Source organism: Anser brachyrhynchus (genome assembly GCF_964034855.1).
Source record: "Anser brachyrhynchus genome assembly, chromosome: 2".
Lineage (NCBI taxonomy): Eukaryota > Metazoa > Chordata > Aves > Anseriformes > Anatidae > Anser > Anser brachyrhynchus.
The window spans coordinates 160,470,923-160,492,679 of NC_137695.1; the positions used below are offsets into that span (position 1 = coordinate 160,470,923).

Below are 21,757 nucleotides of genomic sequence, written 5' to 3' on the forward strand. Positions count from 1 at the left end.
AGATCCCTCCGACCCTCCCCCCAATTCCCCCCAACCCCCCCCCACCATCCCCAATTCCCCCCAACCCCCCCCAGGCACCCCCCAATTTCCCCAAATCCCCCCCAATTCCCCCCCCAGCCAGGCCCGGGCCCCCCTCCCCACAATTAGCGGCCGCTAATTCCCCCCCCCCCCCCCCCCCCCACTCACGCCTCACGTCCTCCGGCGCCGCCTCCACGTCGCCCTGCGGGGGGAAGCGCCGCGTCACGGGGCCGGTTTTGGGGCTAAAAAGCCGCAGTTTGGGGGCTCGGCACCCCCTCACGGAGCCTCTCCCCCCCCCCCCCCCCCCCTTCGGGCCGCACCGTGCCGGGCCTGCGGCCGTGCTGCTGCGCGAACGCCGCCTCCCAGCGCTTCAGCAGCGCCTTCACCTCCTGGAGCCGCTCCATGGGGGGGGATCGGGGGGGTCCCGGGCCCTCAGGACCGGCCCCGGGCCCCCAGCTCCGTCCCCGTCCCCGTCCCCTCAGGACCGGCCCCGTCCCCTCAGCGCTTCCCGCCCAGCTCGAGCTTCCCGCTTTCGCCGCTCTCGCCCAATAGCAGGGCCGGAAAGGTGACGGGCAGCCGCGCCAGCCAATGGGCAGCAGCGCCTCCGCGGTTTCTCCTAGCAACGAGGCGTGGCCCCGCCCCTCCTTGAGGCCGCCTCATAGCTGGACGTCCCGTCTCGGTGCTCTCACCCAATAGAAAGGCTGGGAAGATGACGGGCAGCAGAGCTAGCCAATAGGCTCGGTATTTCCGAGCAATGGGGCGTGATCCTGTCACTCCGCTTGCTGGTGATTGGTGCGAGGCGGGGCCTCAGCGCGCACGCGCGGAAGTGCCGCGGGGCCAGGACAGAGGCGGGTGAGGAGGGCGCCAGAGGAGAGGGTGCACTTGGGGGGGGGTCAGGGGTCGGGGTTTGGGGGCGCCCCTTGGGGGGGTCATTTTTTGGGGGGGGTCATTTTTTGGGGGGGCTGGTGTTTCGTTATGGGGTGCACGGGATCGGGGGTGCCCCTTTGGGGGGGTCTTTTTGGGGGAGGGGGGTCTGATTATGGGGCCATTTGTGGGGGTCTGGGTTTGGGGGTGCCCCTTTTGGGGGGGGTCTGGTCAGGGTTAGGGGGGGCCCGGGTTAGGGGGGGCCCTTTTGGGGGTGTCTTGGTTGGGGGGTGTCCCTTTTTATGGGGGGGGGTCCCTTTGGGTGGTCCATTTTTTGGGGGGGCTAGGTTGGGGGGTCTCATTATGGGGGTCTGGGTTAGGGGGTGCCCCTTTGGGGGGGCAGGGTTGGGGATCCTATGGGGACAAATGGGGGGGGTGTCAGGGTTAGGGGGGTGCCATGGGGTGACCTTTGGGGGGGGGTACTGGGTGCCATTGGCGCTGATTTGGGGCAGGTAGAGGTTGGGGGTCCCATTGGGGGGGGGGTCCTGCTATGGGATCTGGGTTATGAGGTGCAGTGGGGGGGTTCAGGGTGCCATTGGGTGCCTGTTTGGGGCGGGTAAAGGTTGGGGGTCCCATTGTGGGGGTCCTGCTATGGGGGTCCCACTGTAGGGGGGGTCCTGCTATGGGGTCTGGGCCAGGGGGCGCCGTGGGGTGCCCCCCACCGGGGGTCTGGCTGAGGGACGCTGCCTTTTGGGGGGGGTCAGATCTGGGGTCCCACCTCCGGGTGCCCATTTTGGGGTTCCCCCCACGGGGGCAGCACTACGGCGACCCCACGCTTGACCCCACCCCACAGGCACCTCGCTTCGGGGGGGCGGGTGCCGCCCCCCCCTCCCCCAGCACCCCCGCGAGCCTTGAACCCATTGGGGGTCCCGCTGCCGCCCCCTCCCCACCCCGCAGCCATGCCCCCGGTCTCCTCCCTCGTCCACCTCTGCGCCCGCCGCCTGGCCGGCCACGCCGCCGGCGCCCGCCGCGCGCTGCCGCTGCTGCCGGCCGAGCTGTACCCGGCGCTGCTCGAGGCCGCCCTGGCGGAGCAGCGGGCGCCGCTGCTGCGGGACCTGGTGCGCTCCTGGCCCTACCCTGTCCTGCGCCTCCCGCGCCGCCCGCGCCGCGCCCGCCGGCCGCCCGGCAAGCTGTGCGTGCAGGCGCTGCTCCTCGCCGTCACCGCCGGCCTCCGCCGCGACGCCAGGTGGGCGTGGGGTCGGGCGTGGGGTCAGGTGTGGGGTCGGGATCGAGGTTGGGATTGGGGTTGGGATCGGGATTGGGGTCAGGATTGGGATTGGGGTTGGGATCGAGGTTGGGATCGGGGTTGGGTTTGGGATCGGGGTTGGGGTTGGGATTGGGATTGGGGTTGGGATCGAGGTTGGGATCGGGGTTGGGTTTGGGATCGGGGTTGGGGTTGGGATTGGGTTTGGGATCAGGGTTGGGTTTGGGATCAGGGTTGGGGTCAGGGTTGGGGTCGGGGTTGGGATTGGGATCGGGGTTAGGGTTGGGATCGGTTTTGGGATTGGGGTTGGGCTTGGGATCAGGGTTGGGATTGGGGTTGGGTTTGGGATCAGGGTTGGGATTGGGATTGGGATCGGGATCGAGGTTGGGGTCGGGATCAGGTTTGGGATCGGGGTTGGGTTTGGGATCGGGGTTAGGGTCGGGATCAGGCTTGGGTTTGGGATTGGGATCGAGGTTGGGTTTGGGATTGGGATTAGGGTCGGGATCGAGGTTGGGGTCTGGATCGGGTTTGGGATTGGGGTTGGGCTTGGGATCGGGATCGAGGTTGGGGTCGGGGTTGGGTTTGGGATCAGGGTTAGGGTCGGGATCAGGGTTGGGATCGGGATTGAGGTTAGGGTTGGGATTGGGTTTGGGATCGGGGTTGGGTTTGGGATTGGGGTCGGGATCGGGTTTGGGATCGGGGTTAGGATTGCGTTTGGGGTCGGGATCGGGGTCGGGACTGGGATTGCGATCAGGACTGGGATTGCGATCGGGATTGGGGTTGCTTCGTGCACGTGGTAGCCCCCCAAGGGGTCACCCGTGGTTTGCCGTCCCCGTATCCCACCCAGGACGCCGGTGTTTGGTGGGGGCTGGTGGCACTGTGGGATTTTTGGTCCCCGGTTCCCCTGCCCCCGTGGTGCTGGGGTTTTGTTATGGGGTGCCTGGGTTCGGGGATGCCCCTTTTGGGGGGTCTTTTTTTTGGAGGGGGAGTCGGGGGCTCATTATGGGGCTGGTTCTGGGGGTCTGGGTTTGGGGAGGGGCCTTTTGGGAGGGCGTCTGGGTTGGGGGGTGTCCCTTTTTGGGGGAGGGTGTCCCTATTTTTTTGGGGGTCCCTTTGGGGGGGGGATAGGTTGGGGGTCTCATTATGGGAGTCTGGGTTTGGGGGTGCCCCTTTTGGGGGGGGGGTCTTTTATTTTGGGGGGGGGGCTTGGGGATCTTGTTATAGGGCCGGTTGTAGGGGTCTGAGTTTTGGGGGGGGGCCTTTTGGGGGGAGTGTCTGGGTTGGGGGGTGCCCCTTTTTGGGGGAGGTCGTCCCTTTTTTTGGGGGGGGGTCCCTTTGGGGGTCCCTCTTTTTATGGGGGTCTAGGTTCCGTCCCGAACCCTGCCCCGCTGCCTCGTCCCCGCAGCGCCAGGCCGTGCCTGCGGGTGCTGGACATGACGGGCCTGCAGGATGGTGCTGAGCAGGGCCCCGACAGCCTCAGCCTCTGGTCGGGGACGGTGCTGCTGGCCAAGGCCTGCCTGGAGGCGTCGCAGCGCCGCGACGACCAGCGCGGCGCCGAGCGGCTCGAGGGCTCGCCGGACTCATCGCCGCCGCCGCCCTCGGTGGAGGTGCGCGTCGACCTCTTCGTCAACAGCACCTCGGGACCCATCCTGCGCGCCGCCCTGTGCGCCGGCGGGGCGCTGCGCCTGCGCTGCCGCGACTTCCACGCCGAGGAGCTGTCCCTGGGCGCCACGCTGGCCTTGCTGGAGGCGCTGGAGCCGGCCGGGCTGCGCCGCGTCGACCTGCGCTTCAACAACCTGGGGCTGCCGGGCTTGGCCGAGGTGGTGCCGCGCCTCGAGCGCTTCCCCGACCTGGTGAGCTTGAGGCTGCCCTACAGCAACGTGGACGCGCGGCGGCCGGGGGCGGAGGACGGGCTGCGGCGCCTGGCGGAGGGGCTCGGCCGCCTGCAGCGCCTGCGGGAGCTGAACCTGGGCTCCTGCCGCCTCTCGGGGCGGCTGCGGCAGCTCCTGGGGTGAGTACGTGCCCCGCGGGGGGTGTAGAATCGTAGGATCCTAGAACATCCCGAGCTGGGAGGGACCCGTAAGGATCACCGAGTCCAACTCCTGGCACCCCATGGGTCTACCCAAAATTTTAGACCAGGGCTACCCGAAATTTTAGACCAGGTCTACCCAAAATTGAAGACCATGGCCAGTACCGGCCATTCCTGGCCCCGCGCGACGCCCGGCCTCCGCTCGCCGCCTCCGGAGCCCTCACGGCCTCCGTGCTTCCCCCCGCAGCGTCCTGCAGTGCCCGCTGGAGAGCCTGGAGCTGCCCTTCTGCCACCTCCTCCCCGGGGACCTCGCCTACCTCATCCAGAGCCCCCACGCGCCCGCGCTGAAGAAGCTCGACCTGAGCGGCAACAACCTCTCCGAGGACCTCCTGCCGCCCTTCCTCCAGCTTTTGGCGACGGCCTCGGGCGCCCTGCGCCACCTGGACGCCATGGAGTGCCGCCTGACGGACGCCCACCTCGATGCCCTGCTGCCAGCGCTCCGCCGCTGCGCCCGCCTGGGCTACCTGGGCGTTTTCGGCAACCCCCTGACCTGGCGGGGGGTGAAGGCGCTGGCGGCGGGCACGGCGCCGCTCGCCGCCCTGCGCCTCGTCGTCTACCCGCGCCCCGTGGATCTCTGCGGCGACGAGGACAACGGCGACGACGTCCCGGAGGACGAGGAGCGCTCGGAGGCGCTGCAGGAGGAGCTGCAGCGGATTCTGCGCGGCGCCGGCCGGGACGAGGCCGTGTGGACCACGAGCCTGAGCCGCCACGGCGCCCTCGACTACTTCGCGCTGTAGCGCGGGCGGGCGGCGGAAGCACGGGAGCGCTGTATAAATCGGTGTCTTTAATGGCTGTTGTCCGTCTGGTGCTGGAGGCTGGGCTCCTGCAGCCTCCCCGTCCCCACCCGCGCCGTCCCCACGCTGTCACCGTGTCACCGGTTTCGGGCCATGTCCCCGTGGGCTGTCACAGCGCTCCTGCTGCCCCCGACCTCGCACGCATGGCCGGGAGGAGCGCCCGCTGCTCAATGGGCTCTGCGGTGCCCCGAAACACCGCGACACCCCTGGGGATGGTGGGTGGCAGCGCAGGGCCACTGTGGGGCCACCAGGGGGGGTGGTGGCCACCATGGGTGGTGACAGCCACTGTGGGAGGGGGTGATGGCCACCAGAGGTGGTGATGGCCACCATAAGGGGGTGATGGCCATGATGGTGCGGTGATGGCCACCACCATGGGGTGATGATGGCCACCACTGGAGAGTGACGGCCACCACTGGGGGGTGATGGCCATGACAGCGTGATGATGGCCACCGCCATGACGTGATGATGGCCACTAGGTAGTCCTGGTCACCTTTGGGTGGTGGTGGCCACCATGGGGTGGTGATGGCCACCACGAGGTGCTGGTGGTCACCTTGGTTTGCTGCTGGCCGCCATGGGGGCAACGCTGGCCACCGGGACCTGGCGCTAGAGCAGCCAGGTGTCGGTGTGCCGGGGGCAGTAGCAGGCGCGCCGCAGCATGGCCTCCAGCTCGTCGTAGGGCCGCTCGCGCCAGTGCGGCAGCAGCGCGCGGTTGTTGAGCAGGCGCAGGCCGGGCGCGCCGGCGCGCAGCAGTGCGTAGAGGCAGCGCCAGCGGCTCTGCAGCGCCAGCCTGGCGCGCCGCTGCAGGATCAGGCCCCGCGTCCTCTTCCTGACCCGCAGCGCCTGCAACGCCGGCAGCTCCAGGCGGCCGAAGACCAGCCCGCGGCAGCGCCAGACGTCCAGCACCTCCAGCGAGCGCGACTCCAGCGCGTACGAGGTGCCCAGGTCCTGCACCGGCACCAGCAGGTGCAGCACCAGCGTCTTGAGGCGGGGCAGGGCGGCCGCCAGCTCGCGCAGCGCCTCGGGCCGCACGCCGCGGAAGCCCCAGAAGTAGCGCAGCTCCAGCGTCTGCAGGTGCTGGAAGCGGGCGAGGGCGGCCACCGAGCGCCGCGACCAGTCAAAGGGCAGCTTGGCGCGGGCCAGCCCCGGCGCTTTGCGGCTCAGCAGCTCCAGCAGCGCCTGGAAGCGGCTCAGCTGCTCCAGCTTGGCGGCGCCGGGCGGGCGCGGGCCGGGGGGCTGCAGGGGGCTGAGGGTCCAGTCGAGCTCCAGCTCGCGCAGCTCGCCGCAGCGCACGCTCTCCAGGAAGCCGCGCAGGAACTCGGCCCAGCCGGCCTCGCGGTCGCCCAGGTCGAAGCTGGCGCGCAGCAGGCGCGGGCTGGCGCGGCGGGCGGCCAGGTGGAAGGCGTAGCGCTGCACCCAGCCCTGCCAGCGCGCGAAGGCGGCGCCGGCGTCGTCCTCGGCCTCGGCCAGCGCCGCCGGGGCGCCGGTGAAGTCGGCCACGCGCCAGAGGCGGGGCGAGCGCATGAGGCGGCTCCAGGCGCCGCACACCAGCGCGGCCCCGCACTTCTCCTCCGGTGAGAGGAAGGAGAAGACGTGGAGCTGGCAGTCCTGCGGCAGGCGGCTGAAGGGGAAGGCGCCGGCGTCACTGCCGACACTGCCGTCACTGCTGTCACTGCTGTCACTGCCATCGCCTCTGCCACCTCCATCGCTGCTGTGACCTCTGTTGTTGCTGCCACCTCTGCGGCTGGTATAGCCTGGGTCACTGCCATCACCGCTGTTACTGGTGCCCCTTCTGTCACTGGTGGCACCTCTATCGCTGGTGTGACTGCTGTCTCCTCTGTCATTGCTGTTGCTTCTGTCACCGGTGCCAACTCCGTCGCTGGTGCCACTTCTGTCACTGATGTCACCGCTATCCCTGCTGTCACTGCTGTCTCCTCTGTCACTGCTGTCTCCTCTGTCACCGGTGCCAACTCCGTCGCTGGTGCCAGCTCTGTTGCTGCTGTGACCTCCGTCGCTGCCCTCGCCGCCGCCGCCTCCGTCACCGGTGTGACCTCTGTCGCTGCTGCCACCTCCGTCCCCCGTGCCCTCTCCGTCACCGCCCTCGCGCCGCCGCCGTTTCCTCCTGCGGGCCATGGCGGCCTCTGGGGGCTGTCCCCGGGCCCTGGGGGGGGGCAGCGCCATCAGGGGGGTCCTGACCCGACCCCCAGCCCCCCCCCACCATGGTACCGCCCCCCACCCCCCGGATCGGGCCCCCCTCCCCCCAATGGGTCCCCCCTTTCCCCTCCCCCCTCCCCTCCCCTTCCCGGTTCGCCCCCCCCCCCCGCCCCGTGCCCCCCCCCCCCCCCCCCAATCGGTACCGGCCGTCACCCTCCCCGCCGCCACTTCCGGCCCCGCCCCGTGACGTCACGGGCGGGGGAGCAGCGAGTTGGGGCTGGGGGGGGCAGAGCGCCACCGGGGGGGGGGGGGGCGGGGGGGCGAGCGCCCCCTGGCGGCGGGTGGGGGCTGGAGGAATTGGGGAGGCACGGGGCGACACGACGGGGGGGGGACACCCAGGGCATGTGGGGGGGGGCAGCCTGAATTTGGGGGGGACACCCCAAATCTGCTGGGGAAACCCCAAACGTGGGGGGAACCCCAAAACGTGGGGGGGCGCCCCAAATTGGGAGCGCATCCCCCAAACCTGGGGGGGGACACACCCCAATCTTGCTACGGACACCCCGATTTTGGGGGGGACACCCCAAACTGGGGGGGGGGGGGGACGCCCAAAACCTAAATCATAGAATCATAGAATATCCTGAATTCGAAGGGACCAACAAGGATCATCATGTCCAACTCCTGGCACCACACAGGTCTGCCCAAAGATTCAGACCATATTACAAAGAGCACAGTCCAAACCCTTCTTAAACTCCGACAGTCTTGGTGCTGTGACTACGTCCCTGGGGAGCCTGTTCCAGTGCGCAACCACTCGGTGAAAAACCTTTTCCTGATATCCAGCCTGAACCTCCCCTGCCTCAGCTTGACACCGTTCCCACGGGTCCTATCGCCGGTCACTAAAGAGAATAGATCGGCACCTGCCCCTCCACTCCCCCTACAGAGGAAGCTGTAGCCTGCGATGAGCTCTCCCCTCAGCCTCCTCTTTTCCAGGCTGAACAGGCCAAGTGACCTCAGCCACTCCTCATACATCTTCCCCTCTAGGCCCTTCACCATCTTCGTCGCCCTCTCTGTACACTCTCCAACAGTTTCACGTCCTTTTTGTACTGTGGTGCCCAGAACTGCACACGGTGCTCAAGGTGAGGCCGCACCGGCGCAGAGTAGAGAGGGACAATGCCTTCCGTTGATCGACTAGAAATGTTGTGCTTGATGCACCCCAGGGTACGGTTGGCCCTCCTGGCCGCCAGGGCACACTGCTGGCTCATATTCAACTTGCTGTCAGCCACAACCCCCAGATCCCTCTCTGCGGGGCTGCTCTCCAGCGTCTCATCGCCCAGTCTGTACGTATAGCCAGGGTTGCCCCATCCCAGGTGCAGGACCCGACACTTGCCTTTGTTAAACTTCATGTGGTTGGTGTTCGCCCAGCTCTCCAACCTGTCCAGAGCTCTCTGCAGGGCCTTTCCACCCTCAACAGAGTCCACAACTCCTCCAAGTTTGCTGTCGTCGGCAAATTTGCTCAAAACACCTTCTAGTCCTACATCCAAATCATTTATAAAAACACTGAGGAGGACTGGCCCTAAAGCGGAGCCTTGAGGGACCCCACTGGTGACCATCTGCCAGCTGGATGTGGCCCCATTTACCACAACCCTTTGAGCCCTGCCCGTCAGCCAATTGCTCACCCATCGGATGATGGTTTTGTTTAGCTGTGTGCTGGACATTTTGTCCAGTAGGATCCTACGGGAAACCGTGTCAAAAGCCTTGCTGAAGTCCAAACAGATCCCATCAGCTGGTTTCCCTTGATCGACTAGATGGGTGATCTTATCATAAAAGGAAAACAAATTTGTTAGGCAGGACCTACCCCTCATGAACCCATGTTGGCTGGGACCAATGGGACACCCAAAACCTGGGGGGGGGGGGGACACACACCCCAATCCTGCTACGGACACCCCAGTTTTGGGGGGGACACCCCAAACCTGCTACAGACACCCTGAACCTGGAGCGGGGGCACCCCAAATTTAGTGGGGGACACCCCAAATGTAGGCAGGACACCCCAAACCTGCGAGGTGACACCCCAAATATTTTGGGGGAAGACGCAAACCTACAGGGGACACCCCCAAACCTGCAGGGGGGGGCACCCCAAACCTGCCACCTCCCCCCCCAACCCGTCCTCATTTGCACCCCCCCCGTCCCTTCCCCGCCACCACGGGGCTGGGGACACCGGGGACACCGCAGCCACCGGGGGCACAGGGTGTCCCGGTGCCGTGGGACGGGGGGGGCACCACCTCACGGTGCCACGGGGTGGGGACCCCACCGGGGTGCTGCCGTGTATCACACGCGCTGTCCCCGTGTCCCCATGTCCCCTGTCCCCCCCCCCCAGCCCAGCACCGCGTGTCCTTGTCCCCCGCACTGACGGTGTCCCAGTGCCCCCGGTCATGGCTTGGGGACACCGGTGGCTGGGCACCCGGGGACCCGGTGGCAGTGCCACCCCCCCTGGGGACAGGACGGGGACACATGTGGAACCCCCTTGGGACAGGGGGAGGACACGGGGGGGCGGACACAGCTCCATCCTGGTGCCCCAGCCCCGAGTGACGACAGAGATGCAGCCTCAGCGCGGATTCAGCTCCTTGTTCACACACCGGGGGGGACACGGGGGAACATCGGGGGGGGGGGGTCCCCATCACCCCCACCCCATGGGCTCTGGGACGATGGGGACACCGCGATCCCCATCACCCCCACCCCACAGACTCATCCCCTTCACCCCCACCCCATGGGCTTGGGGGCGATGGGGACACCGGGATCCCCATCACCCCCACCCCATAGACTCAAGGACGACAGGTACACCGGGATCCCAATCACCCCCACCCCACGTCCCGGGGGACTTTGGGCACCCCGTGCCCACCCCGCTCACCCCCTGCCCACACCCCCGAGCCCTTGGGCATCCCCGCATCCCCCCCGCTCCCCCGGGGCCCCGTGGCGGAGCAGCGGCAGCAGCTCGTGGCTGAGCTCGTAGCGCCGGCCCCGCCAGGTGAAGTGGGTGGGCGGCCGCCCGGCCCCCTCGCCGTACTCGAAGGCCTGGCTCCACTCGGCGGCCAGCGCCGAGCCCACCAGCCCCACGCCGCCGGCGCGGGCGGGCGCTGGGTGGTAGAGGCGCCCGTTGTCGGGCAGCAGGGCCAGGCGCGGTGGCTCGAAGGGCACGGCCAGGCGCCGGCCGCCACCGCAGTAGGAGAGCAGCGGGGGCTCGGCATCGGCGTCGGCGTTGTTGGCGTTGTCGGCGGGCAGCAGGCGGGTGAAGACCACGGGCCGGTCCTCGCAGCGCACGAAGTTGCGCTCGCGGCCGCAGGGCGAGACGTAGGGGAAGGCGGCCTCGTAGCGCCCGCTGCGGTTGGGCCGCAGGCGCTCGAAGAAGAAGGTGAGGAAGCGCTCGTCTGCGGGCGGTCGTTAGCGTCAGAGCGCGTTAATTACCGATTAACTGACAGCGTTAGCGTCAGGGGGCGTTAGTTAGCAGTTAACCAACGGCGTTAGCATCAGGGGGTGTTAATTAGCCATTAACCAATGGCGCTAGCATCAGAGTGCGTTAATTACCAATTAACCAACGGCGCTAGCGTCAGGGTATGTTAATTAGCGATTAACCAATGGCGCTAGCGTCAGAGTGCGTTAATTGGCAATTAACCAATGGCGCTAGCGTCAGAGTGTGTTAATTAGCAATTAACCAACGGTGTTACCGTCAGGGTGCGTTAGTTAGCGGTTAACCAATGGCGTTAGCATCAGTGGGCGTTAATTAGCCATTAACCAACGGCGTTAGCGTCAGGGGGTGTTAATTAGCCATTAACCAATAGCATTAGCATCAGGGGCGCGTTGCTTAGCGATTAACCAATGGCGCTAGCATCAGGGGGCGTTAATTAGCAATTAACCGACGGTGTTAGCATCAGGGGGCGTTAATTAGCGGTTAACTGACGGCGTTAGTGTCAGAGGTGCGTTAGTTAGCAGTTAACCAACGGCGTTACCGTCAGGGTGCGTTAATTACCGATTAACCGACGATGTTAGCGTCAGGGCTCGTTAATTAGCGGTTCACCGACGCCGTCCCGCCCCCCGTGCCCACCTTTGAAGCAGGTGATGAAGTTCTTCACCTTGGCGTCGTCCAGGAAGAGCTGCGGCACCGCCACGGCTCCGGTGGGCGCCCGGGGGCCCACTCAGCCCCCCCGGGGCCGTCGGGTTCCCCAGGGTCCCCCCCCAGGCCCCCCCATTTCCCCCAGGCCCTTCGGTTCCCCCCCACTACCCCTGGTTCCCCCTAATTCTCCCCAGTTTCCCCCAGTCCCCCCATTTCCCTCAGTTCCCCCCAATCCCCCCCATTTCCCCCAGTCCCCCCCTCCCCCCCCCATTTCCCTCAATCCCCACAATCTCCCCCCACCCCCCCGTTTCCCCCATTTCCCTCGGTTCCCCCCCAACACCCCCCCAATTCCCCCAATCTCCCCCCGGTCCCCCCATTTCCCCCAGTCTCCCCCCTTCACCCCGGTCTCCCCACCCCTCCTATTTCCCCCGTTTCCCTCAGTCCCCTCCAACGCCCCCCCCCCTTTCTCCTCAGCCCCCACAATTCCCCCTGGCTCCCCAATTCCCCATGGCCCCCCAGTTTCCCTCAGCCCCCCCAATTTCCCTCTGCCTCCTCCATTCCCCCCATTATCCCCATTTCCCCCCATTCCCCTACCCCCACCCCATTTCCCCCATTTCCCTCACTTCCCCCCAACGCACCCCCAATTCCCCATGGCCCCCAATTTCCCTCTGCCCCCCCACACCCCCCATTCCCCCAATTTCCCCTTAGCCCCCCATTTTCCCCACTCCCCCCACCCCCCCCATTCCCCTCACTCCCCCCAATACCCCCCCTTTCCCCCCAGACCCCCCAATTCCCCCTGGCCCCCCAATTTCCCTCAGCCCCCCCAATTTCCCTCTGCCCCCTCCATTCCCCCCATTATCCCCACTCCCCCCCATTCCCCCCAACCCCCCCCATTTCCCTCACTCCCCCCAACGCCCCCCTTTCCCCCCAGCCCCCCCTATTCCCCCAGCCCCCCCATTCCCCCCAATTTCCCTCTACTCCCCCATTCCCCCCTATTTTCCCCATTTCCCTCACTCCCCCCAACACCCCCCTTTCCCCCCAGCCCCCCCTATTCCCCCAGTCCCCCCATTCCCCCCCCCCCCCCAATTTCCCTCTACCCCCCCATTCCCCCCTATTATCCGCATTCCCCTCACTCCCCCCAATACCCCCCCTTTCCCCCCAGCCCCCCCCCAATTCCCTCAACCCCCCCATTCCCCCAACCCCCCTATTCCCCCCCAATTCCCCCCAATTTCCCTCTACCCCCCCATTCCCCCCTATTATCCCCATTTCCCTCGCTCTCCCCAACACCCCCCCTTTCCCCCAGCCCCCCCACATTCCCCCTGGCCCCCCAATTCCCCCAACCCCCCACATTCCCCCCCAGTTCCCCCTTCCCTCCCATTCCACCCCATTTCCCCCCATTCCCCCCATTTCCCCCCAACCCCCCCCATTCCCCTCACTCCCCCCAACGCCCCCCTTTCCCCCCAGCCCCCCAATTTCCCCCCCCAAACCCCCCCGTTCCCCACCTGCCCGCGGTGGTCGATGTAGTAGAAGTACTCCCTGGTGCCGGGCTCGGGGCGCTGCCCCTGCCGGTACCCGCAGGCCGCGGCCCGCAGCAGCCCCGGGCGCATGGCGCCGGCCGGACGGGCGCCGCGGCGGACACCGGAAACGGAAGTGCCCCGAGCTTCCGGGTCCCGCACCGGAAAAGGGACCGGGGGGGAAACGGAGCCCGTAGGGAGCCTGTAGGGAGCCTATAGGGAGCCCATAGGGGCCCTATAGGGACAGTGCGGGGCTCCGGGCACCCTATGGGCAGCCAGGAAGTCCCTGCACACCCCTGTAGCTTCCCATACACACCCTGTATGTGCCCCTATAGGCAGCCATACATCCACGGGACACCACTATAGATAAGCGTATATCACCTGCGTGCTCCTATAGACACCCATACACCTGCTAGGCATGCCTATAGATACGTGTGCATGCCCTGTGTGCCCTCTATAGGCACCCATACACCTGCTGGACACACCTATAGATATGTGTACATGTCCTTTTTGCCCCCTATAGACACCCATACACCCCCTAGGCACCCCTATAGATATGCGTATATCCCCTATGTGCCCCCATAGACACCCATACACCTGCTGGGCATGCCTATAGACACATGTACATGTCCTGTGTGTCCCCTATATGCACCCATACACCCCCTAGGCACCCCTGTAGATACATATACATCCCCTGTGTGCCCCTTATAGACACCTGTGCAGTCCCTGGGCACGCCTATGGATACCCACACACACCCTATATGCCCCTATAGGCAGCCATACACCCCCTGGGCACCCCTATAGGTACACATATATCCCCTATGTGCCCCTGTAGACACCCATACACCTGCTGGGCACACTTATAGATACGTATGCATGTCCTGTGTTCCCCCTATAGACACCTGTGCATTCCCTAGGCAGCCCTATAGATATCCATATATCCCCTCTGTGACACCTGTACACCCCCTGGGCACCCCTATAGATACCTGTATATCCCCTAAATGCCCTTATAAACACCCATACACTTGCTGGGCACACCTATAGATATGTGTACATCCCCTACATGCCCCTATAGGCACCCATAAATCCCCTGGGCACCCCTATGGTTACGCACACACCCCCTGTGTGCCCCTATAGGTACCCATACACCCCCTGGGCACCCCTATGGTTACGCACACACCCCCTGTGTGCCCCTATAGGTACCCATACACCCCCTAGGCACCCCTGTAGATACATATACATCCCCTATGTGTCCCTATAGACACCTGTGCAGTCCTTGGGCACCCCTATAGATATGTGTACATCCCCCACTATGCCCCCTACAAGCAGCCATACACCCCCTGGGCACCCCTACAGTCACCCATACACACACCCTGCGACCCCTGTATACACCATACACACTCCTATGTACACCCATACCTGTCCTGTGCTTCCTATATACACTGACACAGCCCTATGTGCCCTATAGACACCCATGCACACACCCTATAGACACCCATACACACCCATGCACCCTATGGACACCTATATTCCCTCCCCAAAGTGACCCTTACATTCACCCATACACCCCTGGTGACCCCTATAGCCACCCATGCACACACCCAGTGCTCCCCCTAAATACCCCACATAACCCCCTGTGCCCCTATATATGCCCACACTCCTCTGTGCTCCCCTTTATACACCAGTATTTCCCCCCCCCCCCGTGACCCCTGTACACACCCCTATATACACCCACACCCTCCCTGTTCCCCACCCCCTACACTCCTATACACACCCTATAGATCCTGCGGGGTTGGAGGTGATGACACCGCACACACCTTTGCACACCCTACAGAGGCCGTATGGCACGGGCTCATCTTCCACCCCCCCTCCATAGGGCTGTACGGGGCCCTATACATCCTCGCGGGCACCCACCCCTATATGGCAGCCCTATAGCCCCTATAGAGTCACCAGGCGGCCCTGCTCTGGGGCACCCCGTTCCCAGGCCGGGCCGTTGATCCGCTCCAGAGTGAACGGGGCAGAGGAGAGGCCGTGTCCATACGTAGCTTTATTCACACAACATGGAGTCGCCTCTACATGTCCATGCGGCGTAATTACAGAGTTCCTCGGGTAACGAGCGGCGCGGGGCGGGGGGGGACCCCGCTCGTCCCCACCACTCCCCTCCGCGCCCGCAGCCCCCCTCGGGGCTGGGAGTGGTTTGGGTTTTGTTCCTCTCATTTTTTTATTTTTTTTTTTTTTTAGTGTTTTCACCGTAATAAATTAAAAACGCAGCGCTGAAAAGGAAAAAAAAAAAGGGGGGGGGGGAAAAAGGGGGTAAAAAAAAAAAGGGGGGGAAAAAAAGGGGGAAAAAAAAAAAAGAAAGAGAAAATCAATATATAAAATCCAGGGGGAAAAAAGGGGAAAAAAAAAGGGGAAAAAAAAAGGGGGAAAAAAAGGGGGAAAAAAAAGCGGGAAAAAAAAAAAAAGAAAGAGAAAATCAATATATAAAATCCAGTGGGGAAAAAACCTCAACAAATAAAATAAAATAAAATAAAATAAAACAAAACAAAACAAAACAAAATAAAATAAAATAAAATGAAATAAAATTAAAGAGTTTACAACAATGAGAACAAAATCCGGGTGCCCGAACCCGGGGGACCGCGGCCGCTTACAAAAATCTCTGTACAACTTCTGTCCGAGCCGGGGGAGGGGGTCCCCGCCGCCGCCCCCGCTGCCCCCAGCTGGGGACAACGCGGTGGCCCCCGGGGCGAGGAGGAGGGGCGGGCGGCGGCGATAAAATAGCATCTGCAATTAAAACTATCTCGTTAGCAAACGTTTCTATGTAATATCTCTCTTTATAGCTCTATACACTCTGACTGGCCTGGCCCCCCCCCCGAAACGCGTGTCATCCCCCCCCCCAAGGTGGTCGCCGGGTGGAGCAGAAGGCACTTGCTCGCTGGCGACGCCGTGGTGGCCCTGGGGGGACGCGTTGGGGGGGTCCTCGGGGACAGGCGGTGGTGGCCGGGGGGGGGGAACTGGGAGGAGGTGGTGGGCACCGGGGCGGGGTTTGGTGGGACCAGGAGGAGCTGATGGGTGCTGAGATGGGTCCAGAAGGACCAGAGGTGGTGGGGTCCAAGATGGGTCCATAAGGACCAGGAGGAGCTGATGGGTGCCAAGTCGGGTCCAGAAGGACCAGGAAGAGATCGTGGGTGCCAAGATGGTTCCAGAAGGACCAGGAGGAACTGATGGGTGCCAAGATGGGTCCATGAGGACCAGGAGATGGGTTCCAAGGCAGGGCCAGCAGAGACGTCAGGTGCCGAGATGGGGCCAGATGGACCAGGGGATTTTGGACGCCAGGATGTGCCAGGCAGGGCCAGGAGCGGCTGACGGGCGCTGAGATGGATCCGGAAGGACCAGGAGGAGATCGTGGGCACCAAGATGGGGTGGGAAGGACCAGGAGGAGCTGATGGGTGCCAAGATGGGTCCGGAGGGACCAGGAGAAGGTGATGGGCGCCAAGATCACAGAATCACAGAATATCCCAAGTTGGAAGGGACCCAGAAGGACCCACATCGAGTCCAACTCCTGGCTCCACACAGGACCACCCAAAAACCAGACCATGTCCAAACGCTCCTTGACCTCCTTCAGGCTCGGTGCCCTGACCACGTCCCTGGGCAGCCTGTCCCAGTGCCCGACCACCTCTGGGTGCAGAACCTTTCCCTAACCCCCAGCCTGACCCTCCCCTGTCCCAGCTCCATGCCGTTCCCTCGGGTCCTGTCGCTGTCCCCAGAGAGCAGAGCTCAGCGCCTGCCCCTCCGCTCCCCTCGTGAGGGAGCTGCAGGCCGCCATGAGGCCTCCCCTCAGCCTGCTCTGCTCTGGGCTGAACAAACCAAGGGACCTCAGCTGCTCCTCACACCTCTTCCCCTCAGGACCAGGAGGAGATGATGGGTGCAGAGGTGTCTGGGGTCAAGATGGGTCCTCTGGGGCCGAGTGTAGATGACGGGTACCGTGATGAATCCAGTAGGGCCAAGGGGACGTGGTGGGTGCTGAGACAGGTCCTTTGGGACTAGGCAGTGCTGAGGGGTGGTGAGATGGTTCCTTCAGGGCCTGGTGGTGGTGAGATGGGTCTTTCAGAGCCTGGTGGTGGTGAGATGGGTCCTTCAAGGCCTGGTGGTGGTGAGATGGGTCCTTCAGGGTCTGGTGGCACTGACACCTGGTGAGATTGGTCCCTAAGGGCCTGGTGGTGCTGATGGGTGGTGAGATGGGTCCTTCAGAGCCCGGTGGTGGTGAGATGGTTCCTTCAGGGCCTGGTGGTGGTGAGATGGGTCCTTCAGAGCCTGTTGGTAGTGAGATGGGTCCTTCAAGGCCTGGTGGCACTGATTTATGGTGAGATGGGTCCCTCAGGACCTGGTTGTGGTGAGATGGGTCTCTCAGGACCTGGTGGTGCTGATGGGTTGTGCTCCCCAGTGCTGCTCCGAGGGATGGGCACCAGGACGGGACAAGACCAGCCTGCCCAGCTCCCCCCGCACCCCTGTGTGGGCAACGACAGGGGGCTAAGCCACCCGGGGGCCCCCAGCACCCGCAGGGACGTGGCACATGTCCATGGGACGTTTGTTCCTCCTGTCCTCAAAGTGCCACCTGCTCCAGGCGTGCGTCGTGTTTCCTGCCCCACTCTGCTGTCACCTGGTCCACAGCGGTGGCCGTGCCAGCCCCCACGGACACAGGTTATTGCTGAACCGGGACCCGCTTGTCCCCAGCGCCGTCATCCGGTCCCCACTGCCACCTGCGCCCATGCCCATGGCCACCCACACCACCCGTGACAGCCACGCCACCCTGGGGTGCTCCTGGGTGGGTGCTGCGAGTCCAGGACCCCCCAAAATGTCCGGCAGGGAGGTGGGCAGTGAGGTGGCCGGAGCATCGGGAGCGAGCAGGGGGCCCAGCTTGTGCTCCTCGGCCACGTTGGGTCAGGGTGGACGGGGTGGCGGTGGGGTCGGGTGGTGGCTTCGCCCCGCGTGCTGCTATAGGACGCCCTCCATGAAGCTGGTGTCGAGGTGCTGGATGAGCACCCGGATGAAGGACATCTCCTTGCGGGTGTTCTCGAAGATGATCCGCGGGTCGTCCGACTGGCAGCGCAGGCAGTTGGGGGCCATCACCATGGCCAGGTTATTGACGTCCATCTTGGTGACGGCCACGTTGGCCGGCTGCACGAACACCTGGGGAAGAGGAGCACGGTGGTGAGAGGGGAACCAGCTCCTTGGATGAGATGGGAGACCCTTGTGTGAGTTGGGGAGCCCAAAACCACGCGCCAGCACCCCAAAACCAGCAGCGGGGCTGGGGGCGGCTCCGTGGGAGTGGTGGGACCCCGTCCTTACCTGTAGGAAGCGGATGAGGTAGCACAGCACCATTTTGTTGATCCTGGGCAGAGAGTGGACGACAGCGATGGCTGCCTCGGGGTTCTCGTAGTGGGTGATGCACTGCTCGTAGAACTCGTGGGGGATCAGCGGCTCCTCCAGCTCCCGGTACCACAGCTTCAGCAGGGACGCTGCAGGCCGAGGGCAGCCGTGAGACACGGGGCTGCAGCTCTGCCCCCACCCCGCGCCCCCGTGCCCGCCCGGCCCCTACCGGGAACGTGGGGGTCCTCCAAGCCCGTGGGGATCTTCCACTGGTCCACCTGCAGCTTGAGCGCGTTGACCTCATCGATGTCCCCGGGGACCCTGCATGGAGGACAAGCGTCATGGGCACTGTGGAGCTGGTGTCCCCCCATGTGGGGACAACCCCTCCTCTCCCCACCAGAGCCCGAGCCCCCAACAAGACCACGGTGGGCATCAGGGAAAGGGCTCACTCTTCAAATCCCCGTGAAGACGATCCGTGGGTTGGAGCAAGGAGAAGCTTGGGGGCTGCTCCTCACCCCGAGGGAGGAGAAGGGCACCCGTGGGGTGGTGACGACCCCACCGCAGGCGACACGGGGCTGTACCTGAAGATGCCCTCGGTCTGGTCCCCGTTGAGCGCCAGCACCTCCTCGGAGAGGCGCGTCTGCACCCAGGGCAGCTGCCGGTCGGGGTAGCGCTCCTTCTGCATGGCGATGATGTCCTGCAGGGAGCTCCCGAACATGGAAGGGTTGAAGACGGCGTTCTTGGCGTGGCGGATCTCCTCGATGTTCGGCTTCTTCAGGCCCTGCGGGAGACAGAGCAGGCACCGTGTGGTCATTGTCCCTGCATGTGGTGCTTGGCTGGGGGACACGAGATGGTCACGGGGGGTCCTGCTCTGTGCCAGCCCCACCACATGGAGCTATCAGTCTGATTTGGGAGGAACCTGCAGACCTTGAGCCCTGTGCGTGGTGGGATGCAGAAGGGATGGACACAGAGAATGTGAGCATGGTGGGATGCAGAGGAGGAGATGGATGCAGAAGACGTGAGCATGGTAGGGCACAGAAGAAGGGATGAACACAGAGGACGTGTGCGTGGTGGGATGCAGAGGAGGATATGGACACAGAGGACATGCACAGCAGGATGCAGAGGAGGAGGATGGAGAATATGAGCATGTTGGGATGCAGAAGAGATGGACGCAGCAGATATCTGCATGACAGGATGCAGCGAGGACATGGACGCAGCAGATGTGTGCACGGTGGGACGCAGAAGAGCAGAAACACAACCTGCTCCAGCCCTCCCAATGCGGGGACCCCCCAAAAGCTGAATCTGGCCCTGTGCCTCCTCTCTGGGCAGAGCCGAGGACCTAAGGAGCCACCTGGCCGCTCCTGGAGCTCCTGCTCTACTCTGGGCCCTGGATCGTGGCCACATTTGCTTCACAGTGATGTGCCCGTCCCACGCCTTTCCCAACGGAATTTTGGGGACCCATGGGCACCATCCTGCCCTGTCCCCGGTTCTGCTCGCCCCCATCCCCACCACGGCGCCGCTCCAGCGGGCAGGAACACGTCCGCGGGGCCCGGCGGTACCTTCTTGGCTCCGGTCAGGGCTGCCTTCTGCAGCTTGTTGTAGCAGTACTTGGCATACGTGCTGATGGCCACCCCTGCAAGAGAGAGCAGAGCGCCATCAGGAGGACGTCGGGGAGCCACCGGGCGAGGAGACTGTCTCTGTGAGGATGTCCCCTGCCTGCCCCAGGGGTCATTGGGGGCCACCACCGCAGCGTCACTAGGGGTGGTTGCTCCATCTCTGTCCCCATCACCCGGGGTGGGTCCTCTCGAGGCGGACACGGAGCAGTGGGATGGGACGGCCCTGCTCTGGGGACATCCTGGGAGCAACGTGTCCAGGACAGAAGCTTTGGTTTCGGTGTGGCTCCAAAGAGCAGGATCCGACCAGCCCTGCTGCCACCAGTGACCCCACTGGATCAGCAGCGGGACCACGGCTTCGGGTCCAGACGCACGCACAGCCCCGTTTTCCAAACTTTCCCTGATCCAAGAGCAAAACAAACTGGATCTTTCTTAATCATCCCCTGCAGCTGTGTGAGGAAGAGGGACAACCGGCTCAAGGACCACTGGCACCTGACCTGATGTCTTGCTGGGCGCTAACGAGCTATTAACAAGAGAGAAAAGGGAGCGCTCTGCAGCCTGAGCATCCCCACCGCCCTGCCTGGCTCCAGTCCATCCCCAGCGGTCAGCCTCTGGGGATTTAACTGGGCATCCACATGGATGAGGACAGGGGAAGCAATACGCTGCCTCCTTCTGCTTCCTCCTCTGGGCAAAATCCCTTTTTAAAAAATATTTTAAATTTATTTTTATTATTCTTATTTTATATATTTATTACTTTATGTATTTTTTCATATATTTGTGCAAAGCAGGGAACAAAATGCTCTTTCGGAAGATTCTGTGGTCAGCTCCTTGTTGGCAGCCTGATGGCATTGCTACCCCTCCACCATCCTGACACCCCCAAAATATTGTGATTAAACCCAAACTGAGGTCATCATTCGCTTCTGTCCCTGATGCTGCTGCCAAAGGCTCTGGGGTTTTCTGGAGCCCCCCATGTGTGGGGACCGGGGGGTTCCCCCTGCCCTGATGCCTGTTGCGATGGCACCAAGATGTAGTGATGCCGGCACAAGCCATCTCATGGTGACGCCTGTGCCCACTGGGGACTGCTTTGGCCAGCACCAGAAGGAAGAACGAGACGCGCCGGTCCCTGCGGGTCCCCGTGGCCATCATCTTCAGTCCCTTCTGCACCGTGCCCGTGGGGTGCAAAGCATTGCTCCCCAGGGACAGCCCTGCCCAGGGACCCCGCATCACCCCGAGGTGAGCAGGGATGGAAGGCTGGCCATGGGACAGTGGGCTCCCTCCTCCAGCTTGGGGGTGCCAGGCCTGCAGTGCACCAAATTAGGATCATAGAATCATTTAGGTTGGAAAAGACCCTTAAGATCATCAAGTCCAACCATCGGTTAAGATCATCAGTTGATCAAGTCCAACCACCAACTGAGATCATCGACTGATCATCAAGTCCTACCGTCAGTGAAGATAACCAATTGATAAGTCCAACTGTCAATGAAGATCACCAACCGATCATCAAGTCCAACCGTCAATGAAGATCATCAATTGGTCATCAAGTCCAACCATCAGTGAAGATCACCAACTGATCATCGAGTCCTACTGTCAACGAAGATTACCAATTGATCAAGTCCAACTGTCAATGAAGATCACCAACTGATCATTAAGTCCAACTGTTGGAGAAGATCATCAATTGGTCATCAAGTCCAACCATCAGCTGAGATCATCAGCTGACCATCAAGTCCAACCACCAATGAAGATCACCAACTGATGATCAGGTCCAACCATCAGTGAAGAGCACCAATTGATCAAGTCCAACCGTCAACAAAGATCATCAGTTGACCATCAAGTCCAACCATCAAAGAGCAGACTCGGGACTCCCGGCCACTCGGGGGGGTCCCCGAGCCCCTTCCTCCCCGCTCCCCGTGCAGCGCAGCCCCTCCAAGCACCTACGCAGCGAGCAGAGCCCGGGGGAGCTGGGGAGTGGGGTGTGAAA

The 21,757-nt window shown here is 63.5% G+C and overlaps 4 protein-coding genes across 9 annotated transcripts in view; 1 reads left to right on the plus strand and 3 right to left on the minus strand.

Moving 5' to 3' along the window:
* The first annotated feature begins 507 nt into the window (after positions 1-507).
* LRRC14 (leucine rich repeat containing 14) lies at positions 508-5,788 on the plus strand. Of its 2 annotated transcripts, none has more exons than XM_080578102.1 (4): positions 508-870; positions 1,736-2,128; positions 3,552-3,999; positions 4,423-5,788. In XM_080578102.1, the coding sequence occupies exons 1-4, from the start codon at positions 773-775 to the stop codon at positions 5,347-5,349; spliced, it is 1,866 nt and encodes a 621-aa protein (XP_080434228.1). In that variant the 5' UTR covers positions 508-772; the 3' UTR covers positions 5,350-5,788. The 2 variants fall into 2 exon arrangements, with proteins under 2 accessions (XP_080434228.1, XP_080434229.1); XM_080578103.1 differs by having other exon boundaries at positions 523-870; positions 3,552-4,157; positions 4,423-5,023.
* LOC308188729 (uncharacterized protein) lies at positions 5,000-7,428 on the minus strand. The gene is made up of 2 exons (XM_080578104.1): positions 7,384-7,428; positions 5,000-7,187 (listed from the first exon to the last, which is right to left on the minus strand). The coding sequence occupies exon 2, from the start codon at positions 7,157-7,159 to the stop codon at positions 5,633-5,635; it is 1,527 nt and encodes a 508-aa protein (XP_080434230.1). The 5' UTR covers positions 7,160-7,187; positions 7,384-7,428; the 3' UTR covers positions 5,000-5,632.
* A 2,351-nt stretch (positions 7,429-9,779) lies between these two features.
* Positions 9,780-12,943, minus strand: LOC308188731 (UPF0598 protein C8orf82). The gene is made up of 3 exons (XM_080578106.1): positions 12,785-12,943; positions 11,274-11,322; positions 9,780-10,599 (listed from the first exon to the last, which is right to left on the minus strand). Exons 1-3 carry the CDS (start codon positions 12,887-12,889, stop codon positions 10,079-10,081), a joined length of 675 nt encoding a protein of 224 aa, XP_080434232.1. The 5' UTR covers positions 12,890-12,943; the 3' UTR covers positions 9,780-10,078.
* A 1,816-nt stretch (positions 12,944-14,759) lies between these two features.
* Positions 14,760-21,757, minus strand: part of ARHGAP39 (Rho GTPase activating protein 39) — a 102,192-nt gene continuing 95,194 nt past the window's right edge. For 2 of the 5 annotated variants that reach the window (XM_080578100.1, XM_080578097.1), the window contains 5 exons: positions 19,726-19,799; positions 18,748-18,947; positions 18,396-18,487; positions 18,146-18,315; positions 14,762-17,986 (listed from right to left, as the gene is read on the minus strand). In XM_080578100.1, the coding sequence (XP_080434226.1) occupies positions 17,792-17,986; positions 18,146-18,315; positions 18,396-18,487; positions 18,748-18,947; positions 19,726-19,799 (731 nt within the window). In that variant the 3' untranslated portion in view covers positions 14,762-17,791. Of the gene's footprint in view, positions 17,987-18,145; positions 18,316-18,395; positions 18,488-18,747; positions 18,948-19,725; positions 19,800-21,757 lie in introns of all 5 variants that reach the window. The other 3 variants (XR_013945726.1, XM_080578099.1, XM_080578098.1) reach the window with 3 other exon arrangements.